The sequence below is a fragment of the Cucurbita maxima genome, unplaced genomic scaffold (genome assembly GCF_002738345.1).
Source record: "Cucurbita maxima cultivar Rimu unplaced genomic scaffold, Cmax_1.0 Cma_Scf00007, whole genome shotgun sequence".
In the NCBI taxonomy this organism is placed as follows: Eukaryota; Viridiplantae; Streptophyta; class Magnoliopsida; order Cucurbitales; family Cucurbitaceae; genus Cucurbita; species Cucurbita maxima.
In genome coordinates this window covers 847,734-866,989 of record NW_019272023.1, presented here as the reverse complement: position 1 = coordinate 866,989, position 19,256 = coordinate 847,734, and the positions used below count along the sequence as shown (strand labels likewise).

General features: G+C 39.7%; 6 protein-coding genes across 9 annotated transcripts; 3 read left to right on the top strand and 3 right to left on the bottom strand.

Annotated features, from left to right (window-relative positions):
* Positions 1 to 318: 318 nt before the first annotated feature.
* On the top strand, positions 319 to 3,152 carry LOC111482056 (L-type lectin-domain containing receptor kinase VIII.1-like). The gene is made up of 2 exons (XM_023127690.1): positions 319 to 2,899; positions 2,985 to 3,152. The coding sequence occupies exon 1, from the start codon at positions 712 to 714 to the stop codon at positions 2,878 to 2,880; it is 2,169 nt and encodes a 722-aa protein (XP_022983458.1). The 5' UTR covers positions 319 to 711; the 3' UTR covers positions 2,881 to 2,899; positions 2,985 to 3,152.
* An 833-nt stretch (positions 3,153 to 3,985) lies between these two features.
* LOC111482175 (DNA-binding protein S1FA-like) lies at positions 3,986 to 5,391 on the top strand. The gene is made up of 2 exons (XM_023127854.1): positions 3,986 to 4,223; positions 4,982 to 5,391. Exons 1-2 carry the CDS (start codon positions 4,203 to 4,205, stop codon positions 5,195 to 5,197), a joined length of 237 nt encoding a protein of 78 aa, XP_022983622.1. The 5' UTR covers positions 3,986 to 4,202; the 3' UTR covers positions 5,198 to 5,391.
* A 1,743-nt stretch (positions 5,392 to 7,134) lies between these two features.
* LOC111482438 lies at positions 7,135 to 8,658 on the bottom strand. Its single transcript, XM_023128216.1, has one exon. It carries the CDS (start codon positions 8,482 to 8,484, stop codon positions 7,459 to 7,461), a length of 1,026 nt encoding a protein of 341 aa, XP_022983984.1. The 5' UTR covers positions 8,485 to 8,658; the 3' UTR covers positions 7,135 to 7,458.
* Positions 8,659 to 9,821: 1,163 nt separating this feature from the next.
* Positions 9,822 to 12,841, bottom strand: LOC111482212. The gene is made up of 4 exons (XM_023127899.1): positions 12,162 to 12,841; positions 10,634 to 11,067; positions 10,219 to 10,474; positions 9,822 to 10,124 (listed from the first exon to the last, which is right to left on the bottom strand). The coding sequence occupies exons 1-4, from the start codon at positions 12,823 to 12,825 to the stop codon at positions 9,979 to 9,981; spliced, it is 1,500 nt and encodes a 499-aa protein (XP_022983667.1). The 5' UTR covers positions 12,826 to 12,841; the 3' UTR covers positions 9,822 to 9,978.
* A 565-nt stretch (positions 12,842 to 13,406) lies between these two features.
* On the bottom strand, positions 13,407 to 16,856 carry LOC111482386 (pentatricopeptide repeat-containing protein At3g53360, mitochondrial-like). 3 transcript variants are annotated; one of them, XM_023128135.1, is made up of 3 exons: positions 16,659 to 16,856; positions 16,406 to 16,462; positions 13,407 to 16,287 (listed from the first exon to the last, which is right to left on the bottom strand). In XM_023128135.1, the coding sequence occupies exon 3, from the start codon at positions 15,963 to 15,965 to the stop codon at positions 13,488 to 13,490; it is 2,478 nt and encodes an 825-aa protein (XP_022983903.1). In that variant the 5' UTR covers positions 15,966 to 16,287; positions 16,406 to 16,462; positions 16,659 to 16,856; the 3' UTR covers positions 13,407 to 13,487. The 3 variants fall into 3 exon arrangements, with proteins under 3 accessions (XP_022983903.1, XP_022983905.1, XP_022983904.1); XM_023128137.1 differs by having other exon boundaries at positions 13,407 to 16,206; XM_023128136.1 differs by having other exon boundaries at positions 13,407 to 16,277; positions 16,406 to 16,856.
* Positions 16,857 to 17,381: 525 nt separating this feature from the next.
* LOC111482222 (probable beta-1,4-xylosyltransferase IRX9) lies at positions 17,382 to 19,090 on the top strand. Of its 2 annotated transcripts, none has more exons than XM_023127910.1 (3): positions 17,382 to 18,177; positions 18,263 to 18,494; positions 18,576 to 19,090. In XM_023127910.1, the coding sequence occupies exons 1-3, from the start codon at positions 17,555 to 17,557 to the stop codon at positions 18,756 to 18,758; spliced, it is 1,038 nt and encodes a 345-aa protein (XP_022983678.1). In that variant the 5' UTR covers positions 17,382 to 17,554; the 3' UTR covers positions 18,759 to 19,090. The 2 variants fall into 2 exon arrangements, with proteins under 2 accessions (XP_022983678.1, XP_022983677.1); XM_023127909.1 differs by having other exon boundaries at positions 17,386 to 18,177; positions 18,573 to 19,090.
* Positions 19,091 to 19,256: the final 166 nt, after the last annotated feature.

The following is a 19,256-nucleotide window of genomic DNA, read 5'->3' as shown; positions in this document are numbered from 1 at the left end:
CATGACTTTCAAATCATCATGTGGAGCCCGAAACTTATGTATTTTGAGATGTGCAATTATGGCTGCTTTCGAAAAAATTTTGGGTAATATTTTAATCTCCAAATGCACAAAATACTATAAAAATTATATATATTTTTTATTACATTCCATAAAATACATCATTAAAGCTTAGCTAACCATTTTTATGTTTTGATTTAATAAATTCACGAGCTTAAAAAATATATATTAATTTTTTAATTTTATGTTTAGTATCACTGCGTACTTATGTTTATAATAAGTTGCTAAATTTGTAGAGGTTTTGCCAAATCAGAAGATGACATGGAGAACGCAACGATGCCACCGAATAAAAGGCGGCCACGTGGGTTGGAAGATAAAAGCGTGGAATCACTCGCCGTTGGAGGCACGTGCGACAAAAGACGTGAAAAGAAGAAAAAAGGGAAAACAAAGCTTGCTTTATCATCGAAAATGGACCGTTGTGGATGGACACGTGTCGCAACGGAAATCCACTTGTCCTCTTCACTCTCTCTTTGGATTCTCTTAGTATTCCTTGTTGGTATTCTGAGGTTTAGTCTGTTTTTTAAGCCCAAGAAATTCCATTATTCTCTCTCTCCTCTCTCTAGCCCGTGATTTGTTCATCGTCTTCTTCAATTACACTCTGGCCGATAAGGAAAAACCAGAGATGGGTCTGAAGAACAGAGCTTAATCTCAATAATGTTGAATTTCTCTCCCATTTCCTCTGTAATTTCCTTCACAATACTTCTTTTTTCCTTTTCCAGTACTGCCTTTTTTGATTTCTCTACCACCGCCGTCTCCGCCGCCGAATTTGACTTCGGAACCGTCGCCCTCAGCAGTTTAAAGCTTCTCGGCGATGCCCACTTGAACAATGGGAGCGTCAGACTTACTCGAGACCTCGCCGTCCCAAATTCAGGCGCCGGTAGAGTCCTCTACGCCAAACCCATCAGATTCCGGCAGCCGGGGATTAATTATCTCGCCAGTTTCTCCACATTTTTTTCTTTCTCCATCACTAATCTCAACCCGTCGTCGATCGGTGGCGGTTTGGCGTTTCTAATCTCGCCGGACGATGACACGCTCGGCGGCGCCGGTGGGTTTTTGGGGCTGGCCGACGAAAGGGGATTGGGATTCGTGGCGGTGGAATTCGACACGTTGATGGATGTCGAATTTAAGGACATTAATGGGAACCATGTCGGATTGGATCTGAACGACATGGTTTCGTTGCAGTTTAAAGATCTGGACGGAATTGGAATCGATCTCAAAAGTGGGGATACGGTAAATTCGTGGATCGAATACGACGGGTCGGCTCGGATCTTCAAAATCTTCGTTTCGTATTCGAATTTGAAACCGACAGAACCCCTAATATCGTTCAATCTCGATCTCGACCCGTATTTGAACGATTTTATGTACGTCGGATTTTCCGGTTCCACACAGGGGAGTACGGAAGTTCACAGTGTGGACTGGTGGAGCTTTACGTCGTCGTTTGACTCGAATTCCCCACCCGGGTCGGTTCCGCCGCCGCCAACGACGACGCTGATGAACCCAACAGCGAATGTCGTCCGGTCAACGCCGCCGTCACAACCGCCGTCGGGTTCAGATTCCAACACCCAAAAGAATACCAACTCTCCGTCCTGCCACAATGGACTATGCAAGCAAGGTGCGGGCGCGGTGGTTGGAGTTGTGACGGCGGGGGCGTTTGTTCTAGCATTATTCGCCGGCGGGTTGATTTGGGTATACTCCAAAAAGATTAAGCGGGTCAAAAAATCGGACTCCCTCGCTTCAGAAATCATCAAAACGCCGAAGGAATTCACTTACAAGGAGCTGAAAATCGCCACCAAAGGCTTCAGCTCGAACAGAATCATTGGCCATGGCGCTTTTGGGACTGTTTATAAAGGGATTCTGCCGGAGACCGGCGACATTGTGGCGGTGAAACGGTGTAGCCATAGTACACAAGGGAAAAATGAATTTCTCTCTGAACTTTCTATCATCGGAACTCTCCGCCACCGGAATTTGGTCCGTCTTCAAGGATGGTGTCACGAGAAAGGCGAAATTTTACTCGTTTACGATTTAATGCCAAATGGGAGTTTAGATAAAGCTCTGTTCGAGACAAGTACGCCGCTGCCGTGGCCTCACCGGAAAAAAATCCTTCTCGGCGTCTCCTCTGCTTTAGCCTATTTGCATCAAGAATGTGAAAATCAGGTCATTCATAGAGACGTTAAAACCAGTAATATAATGTTAGACGAAGGATTCAATGCCCGTTTGGGCGATTTCGGGTTGGCCCGACAAGTGGAGCACGATAAATCGCCGGATGCCACAGTCGCCGCTGGCACAATGGGATACTTAGCGCCGGAATATCTCCTCACCGGACGGGCTACCGAAAAAACCGACGTGTTCAGCTTCGGCGCGGTTGTTCTCGAAGTCGCCAGTGGCAGACGGCCGATCGAGAAAGAAAGCGGCGGCGGAAAATTTGGCGTCAACAGTAATTTAGTCGACTGGGTTTGGAGTTTACACCGGGAAGGACGGCTGTTGGCGGCGGCCGATGGGAGACTCGGCGGGGAGTTTGAGGAATCAGAGATGAGGAAAGTTTTGTTAGTTGGGTTGGCTTGTTCTCACCCGGATCCGATGACCCGACCCACAATGAGAGGCGTCGTGCAAATGTTAATCGGCGATTCAGAGATTCCGATTGTCCCTCGGTCTAAGCCATCGACGAGCTTCAGTACCGCTCATTTGCTTCTCACTTTACAAGATAGCGTGTCCGATCTGAACGATATGATCGCCATTTCCACTTCCTCGTCTGAGCACAGCTTCAAGGGCGAGGATTCGATCTCACTGGAGGATCGGACGGCGGGAAGTCCATCAATTGTTTGAATCATTTTCCACTCATACGGTACATATATTTTCACATAATTAAATGATTATATTTTTCAATCTTATCCAATATTTTTTTAATTAATGTACGACACAATAACCAGGCATCAGCATCCAAGTGAGATGGTGGGGCCCATCTTCTTTTTTTCTTTTTTTCTTTTTTTCTTTTTTTCTTTTTTTCTTTTTTTCTTTTTTTCTTCTTTTCCGCTTTTAGAGTTGTGGGTGGATGTTGCTTTCAAATGAAAATAATAATAATAATTAGGTTTTTAGTTTATTTATTAAGATTATTATTAGGTTGGGTGAATCAAATTTTATTACTCATTTAATAATAGTTATTATTACTCCTTCTCAATATATCTTTTTAGTGAAATTTTAATTAGTTTTAACGGCGGTGTTTTATTTTTCAAACAAAAATTAATCAAGGTAATTAATTACCCATCATTAATTAATATATATATTAAGAATTAGATATAAAAAATATCATATTGTATGCTTTGGACGGTTATTGTCCAAAGCATACAATATGTACTAGATTTGAGCTATTTTAATTTATCATCACAAAAGAATTCCTAAACAAACTATATATAAATAAATATGTAAGAAAAAAAAGTAATTAACTATAACTAAAAAGAAATTATATTTTTCTTCAAATTCAAATTTAATTACATTGTAATAAGTAATTAAGCTATGCATCGCTCAAATATCCGTATTTTTTTTGGGGTAAAATAGTAATTTGATTAGCCACTTGTAATGCATGCATTATTATTTTAAATTGAAAACATGATAAAATCTCAAAATCTTAAACTATTTTTATCATTACCGTTATTATATATTTTAAGGTACATTTATATATATATATATATATATATATATATATATATATATATATATATATATATATATATATATATATATAATATTAAATGATTAATAAAATTAATATATACTAGAATTAAAATGGTCAACTTAAAAAATGAAAAAATGAAACGAATAATTGAAAATATTAATAATAGCAGCTGACTAGAATCCAGAAGCTAAAATAAGACTTAGAAAAGTAATTTTAAAATATGAATATTTACAAAAATAATTAAAAACCTACGAGCGTACACGAGTCACGAGCCCATTGCAATGAAAAGAGCGGCCCATAGAAACTGCAGGACCCGGGTGGACCAAATCGCCGATTTATATGAATTTTCCCGTTTTCTTAGAGCTCGCCGACAATTTGTTTTTCCGTCAACGCTTCACCGCTGATCCGATTTATACAATTGGCTTTAATTCAGGATCTTCCTGCCGGCCGATCTGTCCGGCTTTGAGTTGTAGACATGGCTTCAGCCAATGGCAAGGTACGATTGACGAAGGAATCCCCCTTTGTTTCTTGCTTTTAGCGTTCAATTTCACGAGATCTGTGCTTTTTGTAAATTCCGTGTTCGAATTCCTTTTTCTTCGAATTGGTTGTTTGGATCGATCAGTATGGGTCGAGGCTCGTCTTTTTCTTCTTTTCTGAAACCTTGATTTCATCTGGTTGGGCGGTGCTGGTTTGAATCGGAACGTTTTTTTGTTGGCTGTAATTGTTTTGGATGAAATTTGAGTTTCTGGTTGTTTGGCGCACGCATTGTAGGATCTGTAAATCTTGATTTTATGGGTGAAATTTATTTCTGGGGGAAAAAATCTAGGGAAAGACGAACCCTAAAGGCGAATTGTTGTTTCAAAATGGGAAATATCGAGCGATTGGGTTGGAAAATTGTGATTAAACTGCTTTGCGATGTCTGCATTCATCATTTAAGTTCGGATGATACTTGAAATTGTTATTACTTTTGTAGATAACTAATTTAAGATCGAAAGCGTGCTAGGTTTGAGAAATATGGTGAAGAGAAGCCATTTTGGTTTATGCTTAGTGTTAAATTAAGATATAACTATGAACGAAACTGCCAATTATAGGTAAATTATGAGTTCTCCATTTCTGAAAGCGCCTAATCAGCAATTCCTTCATTCGATCCATGCATAATATGAACAGGGAAATATGATATGGTGTGCTGTGTTCACCAAAATTGTTTGTGGCTCATTGTGATGGGTTATTAATTGTTGTTCTGCAAGTGAACAGGGCAACGTGATCAATGACGTTGAAGCAAAAGGATTGAATCCAGCGCTAATAGTTCTTCTTCTTGTTGGTGGGTTGCTGCTGATTTTCCTCGTAGGGAACTATGCACTTTACTTGTATGCACAGAAGAATCTCCCTCCCAAGAAGAAAAAGCCAGTTTCTAAAAAGAAGATGAAGAGGGACAGACTGAAGCAAGGGGTGTCTGCACCCGGAGAGTAAAAAACAACAGAAAAGAGAGAAAATTTAGCTCCCCGAGGTTTCCTTCTCTATAGAACGTTTTGATTCTCAAAATTTTCCTACATAGACTATCTTGAAAGTTGCTACAGGTATTTCCTATATCTGCTGTCTTAAACTATTCAGTAATCGAACTTGATTATGAGTTTCTTAACTCTTATTACATGGGCTCTTTTCTCAACGTGCCATTGACTCTTCACTACTTATGCCCATCTTTTCTTTTTGGCACACACCAGAAATATTTTTGTTTCTCCATTTTTGAACAGCCTTAGCTCAATGCTTTTTACTGTTGGAATCTTTTTTTTTTTTTGGACTGCAATGTGAGATCCCGCATCAGTTGGGTAGGATAACGAAGCGTTCTTTATTAGTATGTGGAAACCTCTTCCCCTAGTAAACACGTTTTAAAAACTTTGAGGGGAAGCCCAATAGGAAAAGTCCAAAGAGAACAATATTTGCTAGCGGTGGGCTTCGGTTGTTACAAATGATATTAGAGCTAGACACCAGACGATGTGCTAGCGAGGAGACTAAACCCTGAAGGGGGGTGGACACGAGGCGGTGTGCCTACAAGGACGCTGGCCCCAAAGGGGGGTGTATTGGGGGGTCCCACATTGATGGGAGAACGGATCAAGTGCCGGCGAGGATGTTGGGTCCTAAAAGGGGTGGATTGTGAGATTCCTCATCGGTTGAATGATGCATTCTTTATAAGGGTATATAAGCTTCTCCCTAGCAGACGAGTTTTAAAAGTTTTGAGAGAAAGGTCGAAAGGAAAAGCTCAAAGATGACGAGAGAGATTGCATTGCTTGGTTGAGTGGATGTGTGTAACTCTGTGTTAAGGAAATTGCAAGGACACTCTTTTCAACAGGAATACACTCACAAATTTGTAACAAGAAACATGTAGTCAACTAGGGAAAAGACATGTTCTTCTAGGGGGCCATTGCTATTTGAATTTGATGGAACACTGGAGAACATTGAAGCCTGAAAAAGCTTTACCTTTCAGTGAAGTAAGTGATGTTGTCCCCTTTCTGCGTTTTTGTGGGATTCATTGTTTTCAAGTCTCAATCAACATAATTGCGCCTTCTGTGTTCGAACAGGCAAAATGCTCATACAAAACACTCAGCTTTTAGACTTTTCCTGTTTTGTTTTGTTGTCATTTAGCTCACTTGCTTGCATTGCTATACTATACTCTCGCAGGCAACTCAGTATATCTCTTGATATGGGCAAAAGCAGTAGCCCATTTTGTTTTTTGTATTCCTCCTGCTAAACCCACGGTACCTCTGTTTAAATTTTGGTTGCATCATCAATGTCTTAAATGACTTTCGTTTCTTGACTTCCACCATTGCAAGATCGAGTCATATCTCTTAGATAGGATGATAATTAGCGTTCTATCCACTAAGCTATACTCAAATAGAATGATTTCTTATTAGTTCTAGCTCAACAATTAAAGGGGTGAGAAATGAAACCATCGTCTTTAGAATGGTAATTGATGTCTTTATTCACTTAGTTATACTTGAATTCGTTGCTAGACATGAAAAATATATTTATGAGGATGACAATTGCCCTTTAGCTGATTTAAATGTTTGTGTACGTCATCACATATTGATACTTACTAACGTCGATATGAATTTTCAACCTAGAAAATGATAAAAACTTGAATTTTCCAAATAAAATTGCACATAAGGAGAGATAAAGTCACGTAATTGAACAAAAATGAATTCTGAGTTCTTGAGGGATGAAGAATGTGGAAGGAGACAGGACATGTGAAGAATGGGGAAGGATGGGTCTTCTGCCAATTACACAAAATTGTCCATTTCAGTATTTAAAAATAAAAATAATAAATTCAGTCAGAGTATCCAAAGATGCTTTATTTAAAGCTCTCCATTCCATAACTCCTAGAAGTTACAACTTACAAGAAGTTGTGAAATAACCAAAAGCAAAAAACATTTAATTCAATTTCCAATCCAAAAAGAAAAAAAGAAACCCAAAAGTTATTCTCCGTCTGAAAAAGTGTATATTAATGGTGCCATGCCAATGCATCTACAGAAAGAGGCATTAAATACAGAAGCTCTAGATTTTGATGGGTCAAGAAAATTAGCGAAACGCCAAGCTGGGATTGAAGCTATGGAGATTGTTCTCACAGCTTCAGAAATGAGGAATTTATACAAAAAAGACTATCAATATTGAAGTAAAAACAATGAAACAGTAAGGAGATTGAGATTATGAAGTGGTTTTTTTTTTTGGTGTATATATCATGAATTGTTTGGTGAGATTGAATCAGTAATCCCCAACCTTCTCCTTTTCCAGAATCCCATTTCTGGGTTCATCTTCTCCGCCGTTCTCGACGGCGCAGATTTGCAACGTGTCAAAATCAAGGGCCGAGACGAGCTTCCCAGTCCTTCTTCTTCTTCCCCTGTTTTTTCTCGTTCGATATTGGCCGATTTGATGATTCTTTCTGTGGTAGAATCGTCGTTAATGTTCTTCATAAATTTCTTGTCCTCCACGAATTCTAAGCCTCCATTCGGATCTTGATCAGAAACTGAGGCTCTTTGGGATGTGGGTTTCTCAATCTCGACCGTTTTTCCGCCATTGTTGGGCTTTGTGCTCTGTTCTTCTTCTTCTTCTTCTTCTTCTTTGTGATTTTTCTCGTTTCTCAGAGGAGAGCCCCAAAATCTACTCGCTAATGATGTCGATCGATATGGAGCAGATCTGCATCTTGTTAGTAACAATGCATTTTTGGGCGGCGAAGAATGAGAAGAAATGAACGCTTCGACTGTTTCTTCTCCTTCGTCGTCGTCGATGGGGGCGACAACTAGTGTTTCTGACTTCGGAATTTCAATTCCGCCGTGGACGGGGGTTTCATGCGGCGGCGACTTTTTTCTACTTCTCGATTTTCGGCGGAACCCAACTTGGAAAAATGAGACCCATCTCTGAAATATTTGAGAAGAATTGGGCTTGATTTTTTTTCGAAAACAGGGGCATAACAGAGCAGCTCGGATCCAGCGGCAACGGCGGCGCGTAGGAGCACCAGAACGTCTGCTACGGCGCGTGGAGGAGCGGCGAACTCGGACCTGGCCGATGCAAGTGACTTTAGGGGACGAAGGCTCTTGGGTTTCAATGGCGGTGGCGTTGTTTTTCTTTCTCATGAACATCATCGGACTCGCACGGGACCTTCCTCTGCTTTTACTTCCCACATTGCTCCTCAAAAACCTCATCAATGGCGGCGGAAATTTCTCCGTCCTGCTTGGGCTCGAAATCGGCTTCGCCGATGGCTTCATTTTCAAAACCCCTTTTCTTCTTCGACTCTGTGCGAAAAAGATACTCCCACAGAGCCCTTAATTTCGGTTCGTCTATCTCAAATCGCCGCCGTGAAGATGGGCAGTTCCCGGCCGAGTTCTTCACTGGTAGAGTTGGAAAGTTTCGTTTTTCTTTTTCTTTTTCCTTTTTTTTTTTTTTTTTCTGTGGGGAAATATTTGTTTTGTGTGGGAATATTTATATGTGCGAGTGCACGGACGGTGAAACGACCGCAGAGATTTTTGTACACTACAAGACTGGAAGTTTTTTTGTGTGGGGGGGGTATTTGGGTAATTTGGAGAAGAGGGTTCATTTATTTATTAATATTTGCGAAGCTATTAAATGTTTATTTTATTTTATTTTTATATATATTGCAGAGGTAGCCGTTTTATTTATTTAGTCTTTGAAAATTCGATGTGTGGATCATTTGTTTTTATGTTTCGCTCTTTTCACACTAAATGGAGTTTTGACTTTGACTTGTGATTTAACACCAAAATAAGATGTTAAAATAGTGGTGGTTACATTGTGGTAGGAACGCACCAAAGCCCTACATATCTTATAATCTCGAGTGTGCATTATTAATCGGTCGATGTAAGTTTTGAGCCGAAACCAACATGCTAGTTTTAATCAGTCATAGATCAGCAATTTCGTGACATTAACTGATTGTTATATAATTCGGTAAAAACACATGACAATACCCACGAAAAGATGTTAAAAGTGTAAATACAAAATTTGAAAGTGTAAAGACCTATAAAATATTTTTCGAAGTTTAGAAATCAAATATACACAAACGTCAAAGTTTTTATAGCTTAATCTAAATAAAATAATAAAATTAAGCTATACAAAAATATAAATAACCAGAGGACAATATCAAAAATATAAAACAATTTTTCTAGAATAATTAATAATGCCGACAAAGACATCTTTTAAGACAAACAACGTACCTTTTGTACATGAAGATGAAGTTCTTCCTTGCATAGAGTACGAAAGAAGACGTGCGAAACAAAGTCCAGCACAGCATGCCACCGTCTCCTCCACCACCTTCAACCTCGACAAAGCGAAATACCAAGATGGCAAATTCATATGCATACATACATACATACATACATACATATATATATATATATATGTATGTAGAGAGAGAGAGAGAGAGACCAGCATCATCATTTGTTTTCAAGGAATTCCAAACACCAGCATCGTCTTTCAGAATGGGTGGATGTTTGGAGTAACAAGTAATTTCATCCTGCAGACAAGAAGACAAAAGGTCAACAAATATTGCTGCCTTCCCTCTGATGGGGCTAACAAAATCATCAGGGAATCATTCAGAGAAGTTCAGCTCCAATTACCATGTGCTAAGTATAATATTACATAATATATTAAACTATCACATGCAGTTTTGTGAGAGATCTACAATTTGATGTAAGTTAAGATCTGGCAGCTTTCTAACTATTTATTGCAACTATTCTATAATCCTATCATCATACATTACAATCCCAGGTTTCAGATTCAACGGGTCTTTTCATCCCAACTACTACTGATCTCATTGGCTCACAGCCCATCTGGTTAAATTGCTCCCACGAGCTGCAGCTCTGCTTCTTCTCAGTGTGAGCTTCAGCTTCATCATCTGGGATTCAACACTATTTGTTAGAGATTATTCAATTTGCAAGGCAGTCGAGGTGAACAATTATTGTAATCAATAGTATAATACAAGAACTTGCCAGAAACTGTTGTTAGAGAGAATTCAGTGAGGCGTTTCACACAGTCCTTCAAGGCTTGGAGTTCAGCTTCTTTCTCATTTAGCTTGGATTGGGCGACAAGGAGTTCAGATTCCAACTCCACAATTTGATTCTCCTGCTGTTCAATAAGCACATGGCACAGTTTCTGATCCAATTCGGCTGGTACTACACCGTGGGATGGATAAGCATCAGATCTTGGGTTCTCTGGAACATGTAATTCAATAGCTGAAACCTTGGTCTGGAAAATCCCAATTCAATCAAGTTAGCATAAGATATAGATTGGATATTTTGCAATAGTTGAAACTCGTCCTACTATCACATTCATCAAGATTTGATTGAAAAATTAATGAAGTAGAACTGAAAGGGTATGCCCCATTCAAGGCTTAAAGACTATCACCCTTTCCAGTTCCGTTATAGCTCCTGCTTGGCAACTGTCTTCAGATGAACACCATGGCAGTTTTTCAAATTCAGTGGCGAGCTCTGCTTCCAATTCATCCATTTCATTTATCTCTGGATCTGGTTCTTCAGTAAGAACACTGCTTCCACATTCCCCATCATCGAACATAGACAGTGTGTAATTTCTCACCTCGTTAAGACGCCTCAACTCTGCGCTAGACCTGTCAATTTCAGGATGAATTGGCTGCAAGTTTTCTCTAGCTTTGCCTGCCTGCACATGACGTGAATATTTTCTCCTGTAAAGTTCTGATTTTAATTCTCGAACAACTTTTGCAGTCTCGTCCACAGTTACATTCAGCCTATTTATTTCTGTTTTTCCTACCGACATCATGTACATGATTCCAACACCAATTCCCCAATGAAATAGAGAGCCATCTGAAAAGAACATAAAAGCCACACATGAATAGTAGCTTAAGATGACTGATTCATAGAAGCAACTAGAATTGAGGAAATCTTGTTAAACTAACAAACTAGAAACAGCAAACACCGCTACCTATATATGTAAATGTTTGGAGGTGAATGAACACAGTTCATGTTTACCATGCATAAGATTTGGTAGCTATTTCAAATTTAAATACCAAATTAGGCACAGTGATGCAAGACTTTTCTACAAGAAATTGAAGTTAAATGCTAAATGAACCCAAAAGGTTGGAGTTTTTAGACCCCAAAAAAACAAAGCCTGCAAGTTCCTTTCTTAATTACATACTCAAGAGGGCTTAGGATTCGAATATTCTGAGTCCTAGGTTCAAGCCCAAACTGAAAATTTAATTAACTTTTGATTCTTGGCCTTTTGGAGCTGCGTGGGTGGGCTAAGCCTCCTGATAAATAGTGGGGTGGGTTAAGCATTCAGAGATTGAAGAAACGGATCATCAACAAAACAGTGGGGCCCCACGCCCTAATTATGAAAGAAAAGAAGAAAAAACCAAAAAGAACACTTTGCAAGAACGAAGGTTGCATAACTTTTATCAAATCTAAGTAACTGTTGACTCCCCAACCCACACTATGCAACTAGAACTCAAACGTATAAAAATGCAACAAAAAGACATGCCTCCTTGTTTTCACCGAATTAGCTCTACAATCAACAAACAAAAAGTTCTTTTTAAACCAAGTTAAATTGAAGATCAGAAACGAGCATACTCAGGATGTGCAATCCAAGAAACTAACTGAAAATAATATTTCTACATATCTACAACAATAAAGATCGCTCAAAACGAAGATAACCCACTTATTTAACCATATATAACTCAGTAATCAGTCCACGATTTCTGTCATTTTGAACGTAATATAATCAGGATGTGCAGTCCAGAAAGCTGCACATTCCGTATTCTAGTATCGTATTGAAACAAAAGAAGGATCGCCGTAAGGATCATTAGCAGTTGAAACTTGAAATGGTTCTGTCGGCACTGTTCTTTCCGAGAAACCAAACAGAAATAAAAGGATTTATTATTCAAATGATCGCATAATCTTACCTTTGGAAGAGCAGGACTCACTCCTGGAAGCACATAAGTTCTTAGTAATTCTCCTCTTTTTCAAAAGTACAGAAAACCTTCCCGAACTCTTTTTTGGCTCCGTCGCCATTTCTCTAGCAGCACAATTTTCCACTTCGACATTTTTACCCCTACCTTGTTTTGCCGCTCCACGGCACCGACTCCTAGTTTTCTTCCCCAAATTCTTCGATCCAAGTCGAGAGCTCGTCGCTCCACGAGAATCCGAACTCGAAAACCTGAAAATCCCCTCGCGTTCAGACTCATTCAGTCCATTCGAGACCATAGGGGACCCAAATTCCGTGTCGATCGAACCCTCGAACTTCACAATGCCATCAGATTCCTCCCGATCTACGCAACTCTCATCACCTTTCTTCAATTCTTCTGCAATTATAGTCCCATTAGGGTTTACACCGGCGCCAAAAACGTGCTTCGCGACCAGTCCAGTGGATCCTGCCACCGCCGCCGCCAGAAGAACCTGCCACATGGAAATCGAAAAGAAAAGGCAGAACAACAATCTTGAAGAGAGAAAGAGAAGATGGTATCGATGAAATGAGTTGTTGGTGCGGTGGATATCCGCCGCGCGATGGTGACTGCCACCGTGACGCTTCGATCGTACTGATTTGGAAGAAGTTTTCAGTAGACACATTCACATGCTTCCCGCTTTAAATTGTCGTCTCTACGATAGGAAACTACAGATCGACCTTTTTCAAATTTTAGAACCCGGGTTATGGTCTGGGCTAACTCCTACGGCCCACATTATTTGGGCCTGAATTGAGTGTGACGAGTTTGAACCCTGAGATAATGGGCTGGCCTAACTCGTACGGCCCACATTATTTGGGCCTGAATTGAGTGTGACGAGTTTGAACCCTGAGCTAATGGGCTGGTCTAACTCGTACGGCCCCACATTATTTGGGCCTAGATTGAGTGTGACGAGTTTGAACCCTGAGCTAATGGGCTGGTCTAACTCGTACGGCCCACATTATTTGGGCCTGGATTGAGTGTGACGAGTTTGAACCCTGAGCTAATGGGCTGGTCTAACTCGTACGGCCCACATTTTTTGGGCCTGGATTGAGTGTGACGAGTTTGAACCCTGAGCTAATGGGCTGGTCTAACTCCTATGGCCCACATTATCTGGGCCTGGATTGAGTGTGACGAGTTTGAACTCTGAGCTACGGCCCACATTATTAATGTTTCTAAGACTATCATACATAAATATATAAAAACAAAAGATAATTTAGTCAAAAGAATAAATACCCATCTCTATTGCGAGAAGCAATGTACATCTAAAAAAACTACTTGAATAACTAATCATATTGTGTAACCCAAACAAGACTCCATCTGTAATGGATCACAACTATCATCTAAAAGTTGCAACATCAACTCCTCTAGCATTATGTATATTCTACCTCTCTCTGGATGCAAGCTATCTTCTGCAAAAAACACATGAACTCTATCCTTGATCTCAATCCAGCTCTGACCGGGAACTTTGCTCACATCCATCCGTCTCATTGATCTCCTTAATCGAGCGAAGTCTTTCCAATGGCCCGAAGAAGCATGGATGTTGCAGAGCATTACGAGCGCAGCGGAGTTCGATGGATCATTTCTTAATACATTCTCTGCAGCTCTTTTGCCAACCTCAAGATTACCATGAACTTTACATGCTGCTAGCAGAGTCATCCAGACGACGATGTCGGGTTCGAAAGGCATTTTCTTGATGAAGTCCTCTGCTGCATCCAAGCATCCAGCACGGGCGAGCAAGTCGACAATACACGAACAGTGTTCTTTGGTTGGTGAAATGTCATCTTGCTCTTGCATTGTCCTGTATAACCTCAAACCTTCTTCTACCATTCCAACATGACAACAAGCAGTAAGGATTCCTAGAAATGTAATTTCATTTGGCCTTATGCCGAGGCCTCTCATGGTTCTGAACAGCTCGAAAGCTTCTTCACCGCATCCAGCCTGAGCATATCCAACAATCAAGCTACTCCACGAAATGACATCGGGATCATCAATTGAATCAAACATCTTTCGAGCACATCCAAGGGATCCACACTTCATATACATATTGATTAACGCATTCGAAACAGAAGTATCAAGATTCTGTCCTGATTTCATGATAAAGCAGTGAACTTGACTTCCCACTTCATATGATGCTATTAGTCCAGATGACACCAACACATTAGTTAAAGTAACACGGTCAGACTTAATGTGAGAAGCAAGCATTAGCTTCATTAATCTTAAAACCTCTCCAGCTTGGTTCCGCAGGCGACACGCAGTAAGCATGGTGTTCCATGAAACGACATCAGCTTTATTTCCTATATCTTCAAATATTTTAAGTGAATCGTTCAAATCTGAGCATTTTGAATACATGCTAAGCAAACCGTTGCACACAAGAACCTCTAAATCGAAGCCCGTCTTGACGATGTAGGAGTGAACCTGCATTCCCTGATTAAGCATCATAGGCTCTGAACAAGCACAAAGTAAAGAGAGGACAGTGACATCATTTGAAGCAAGTCCTGTATGCCTCATCTGAGAAAAGAATGACAAGGATTCCTTTGCATCACCAACGCTAGCAAATCCCGCAATGATAGCATTCCAAGCTACTAAATCAGGCTTTTCAATTTGACAAAATACTGTTCTGGCAGATCCTAAAAATCCACACTTTGCATACATGTCACAAAGGGAGCATCCAGCAAAACGATCACTTCCTAACCCAAATTTTATACACAAGCCATGTATCTGGCGTCCACAATTTGGTTCTGAGAGATTGCTACAAGCACTGAAGGCACTACCAAAGACAAACTCATTTGGCTGATAGATAGGCTGAGAAAGCATTTCCCTAAAATGGCATAAAGCTTCAATCTCACAACCAAGCTGGGAAAACCCAGCAATCATTGAGCCCCAGGAAATTAGATCCTTTGTAATAATATGAGAGAAGACATTTGTTGCATCAGCAATTTGGCTGAACTTGGTATACATAGAGATTAGAGCATTCTGTGCAATTGGGTTACCACCAAATTCTGACTTTAGAACATGGGCATGTAGTTGCCTTGCTAACATAAGATCATCAAGTCCCGAGCAAGATTTTACTACACTTCCAAAGGTAAAGTGATCAGGAATATGTCCTGATCGTAACATTTGAACATACAATGTAATGGCATTATCATCTTCACCATAATGCGAGTATCCAGATATCATGGAGGTCCAAGATACCGCATTCTTCAGGGGCATTGCATCAAAAATATTTCTTGCTTCCTTCAAAGACCCACACTTTCCATACATATTAAGAATATGATTCTGAAGAATCAAATCAGGCTGGTAGTTGAATGTCGACATATGACAATGTATTTTCCTGCCATGTTCTAGGAATCTTAGAGAAGAGCAAGCGTGGATTAAATGGGTATAAGTGATAGAATTCAATGGAGAACTTGAACACTTGTGAAAAATATCAAATGCTTGAAGAGCTTCTCTGTGTAATTTTTTCTTGCAGAGAGAGATTATATTATCATCGTGAGAATGTTCAGTAACAGGGCTGGGAGGAGAGGCAAGCAGGGAACTGAATCGAATATGGGAGAGTGCTAAATGCAGTTGAGGTTTGAAGTTCTTTATTGAGGTAGCTGGACTACAAGGGTTGAAGAAAACAATAGCTTCTGATGATAAAGTTACAAAATATATAGAATTTAAGGTTCTTATAAAAGCCATTCTGCAGTGAACAGCACGAGATTCACAAATGAATGGTGCATAAATAAAGGGAGAAAAAACTTCACCGCTTTTCAATTTATCCATCCCCTGCAACTGCAAGAGTCAACTTCCACATGGAGATTTCAACCATGTTTGATCTAAACCACTATCTCCTGTACGACTTAGAGACTGATTGCATAAGAAACAACCAGAAACCATGGGGTGGAAGAAATTGAACACATGAGGCAGTGCCTAGATCAGGCATTCAAATCTGGGAAGTCAAACCGGAACTTACCGGTTCCACAGTAGAAAATATCTTGTGCACCAAATATGTACAGCTCCAGTTCTGAAAACCAACTATATTAGAGTGTCACTCTTCCCGTCGAAACAAGCAAGCTATATCTCTAAGCGGACATTCTTCAAACACCTTGCGTACAACATTTCAATATCGATAAAAATACAGAACCATCACAAATATTCATACACTACGAAAATTCCTTTGAATCCCAAATGCAAAAACAATATTCAGAGTCCAAAAAGCGTACCTCAATAGGAGATGTATGGAGTTCCCGTCGCAATATCATTCCATGATAACAGATAGACTTCAAGCCGCACAACCGAACAAATGAAAAAATTCATCGGTCATGCCGATATTAAGGCGAAAAAAATGTCCAATAAATTGAAATTTAGAAACAGATACATTATCCAAAGACAAGTTCTGGAGCAGCAGCAGAAGAAGAAGAAAAGCCGGGACTTCCAAACAAATGAAAGAACGACGTCCTCGGGGGAGGGAAGTACCTAAATCCTTGCGGTTTCGAACTGGAAACGAGAGGAAGAGAGGGTAAAGGAATTAAAACTCTGCAGAAGAGGGAAACTCCATTGGAGGTCTGAGCTTCGTTCATTTTCCTCGTCTTTGATTCGAACTGGACGGCATGGTGCTTACTTTTGACCTGTGGTATGGCCGTATGGGTAGTTTCGTAATCTTTGATACTATTATAGCGGGAAATAAGATTAATTATAAATAAATTAAATTACGAAATTTAATATAAATTTTTTATTTTTATCTATAAAAACATATCATAAAATACTATTTATCTCCTAAAAATCAAATAATACCTCCACAAAAAAAACTATAAAAAACTACCAAAAATTAAAGATAAACATTGAAAAAATAAATTTAAAATAGAAAAATAACTTAACAAAAACTTAAAATGACCATATTTTAAAATTTTATGGATTAAAATAAATATTTTATAAATTTGAAGACTGAAATAAAACAAAATTTAAAATTTAATAACTAAAATAAAATTTAAAAAAAAATGTAATATTTAAAAGCAGGTGTAGGGACTAAAACGATATTTCAACATATTTTTATTTTATTTTGTTATAATGTAATATATATATATATATATATATATATATATATATATATATAATCTAGAAATTTGCAACCACCATGAAGAAAATGGCTTTGATCCTAACGTTAATTATATTAGTTGATGGGTTCCATCCCACCCAACAATTTGGTGCACAAAAAAACACCCTTCTTTCCTTCTTCCTTTGACTTCAAGAAACCGCTAAATCAAACCGTCTCCTCCTCCGTCTCCTCCGCCTCCTCCTCCATGCAAAAACACAATGAGATTTCATCTTAAATTCCCTCTCCAAACTTCCTTCCATCATAACATCTCTCCAAAATGGGATCTACTGAAAGACCAAAGAAGAGAGCTCAGCTCTGCAAGAAAGCCATCCTCCACTTCTCCCTCTGCTTCATCATGGGCTTTTTCACCGGCTTCGCTCCCACCGCCAAATCCTCCATCTCCTCCGCCCCCTCCAACAGAACCGAATTCCTTCCTCCTCCGACTTCCGCACAGAGAACTTCGAATTTCAGCCGGAACGTGCTCGCGGAACCACCGCCGGCGAGGAAAACAGAGGAGAAGAATCGGAAAGAGGAACCGGAAATGGAGCCGCGAAGGCAGATCATAATCGTGACGCCGACGAGAAGTAGGGATAGGTTGAGAGAAGTAGGGCTGAGGCGATTGGCGAATACGATTAGGCTAATAGGTCAGCCATTGCTGTGGATTGTGGTGGAGGCGAAGAGTGAATCGAGTAATTTGGCGGAGATAATGAGGAAAACAGGGATTATGTACAGACATTTGGTTTTCAAGGAGAATTTCACGGATTCAGAGGCGGAGATGAATCATCAGAGGAACGTCGCTTTGAAGCACATTGAACATCATCGCCTTAGTGGAATCGTTCATTTCGCCGGACTTTCCAACTTTTACGATCTTCGATTCTTCGATGAACTCCGGGAAATCGAGTACGATTTCTTCTTCTCTCTCTCTCTATCTCTTTTTCTCTATAATTATTTTCTCATTCAAATTCAAAATTGGCGTTGAATTCAGAGTGTTCGGGACATGGCCAATGGCGGTGGTGACCGCAAACAAGAAAAAGGTAGTAATCGAAGGGCCTGTTTGTGATTCTTCTCAAGTAATCGGATGGCATTTGAAGAAAATGGGCGACCAAATTCAAAACCCTAAGCCCCAAATCCATATCTCCAGTTTTGCCTTCAATAGCTCCATTCTTTGGGACCCCGAGAGATGGGGTCGAACTTCCTCTGTCCAAGACACTTCTCAGGTGTGTTTAAATTTCTATGATTTTGTTTGTAATTATTTATAGTAATTAATCCTAATGATTTTTATTAATTTTCATCAGAAGTCTGTTAATTTCGTGAAACAAGTAGTACTTGAAGATGAAGCTAAACTTACCGGCATTCCTTCGGGAGATTGCTCAAAGATCATGTTGTGGAACCTTCGTTCCTTCACTAAAACTCCTCCGCCCATTCAGCAGTTGCCACCTGTACAGCAGGTCACCCAGTCTCCGTCACGGCAAGGAACTTGATTAAGAAACCCAAAAGTAATCTGTAGGAGGGTACATTCGCCCATCCAACGGTCTTGATATTCCCGATTTTTTATTCATTTTTCTTTTTTTAATTGTAATTGTTAATCTCTTCTATTTCTATTTAGAAAGAGGACTTCGGGTTTAGAACCCTTTCGGAATGGGGCAGGTAGGCCCACGTACAGTGGGCCCCTTTAAAGCACAGATTGGTTGACCTGTTAGCCCAGTGGGTTGGTAATTGGCACTGTACTCTGGCCCATTGTGTACGTGGGCCCATTTAAGGAACAAATTAGTTGACCTGTTAGCCCAATGGGCTGGTAGTTGACTCTACTCTGCCTCAAAGTTGGAAATTTCGAGTACTTTTGAATTTGAATTTTGGGATACTCTGAAAACGGTGATAATTTCAGAAATGATAAAATAAACATTTGGATTATGACGACTATTTAAAAATCAAAATTATTTGATAACTTCTAAAAGATTTAATTGAATTCTACCGCATGG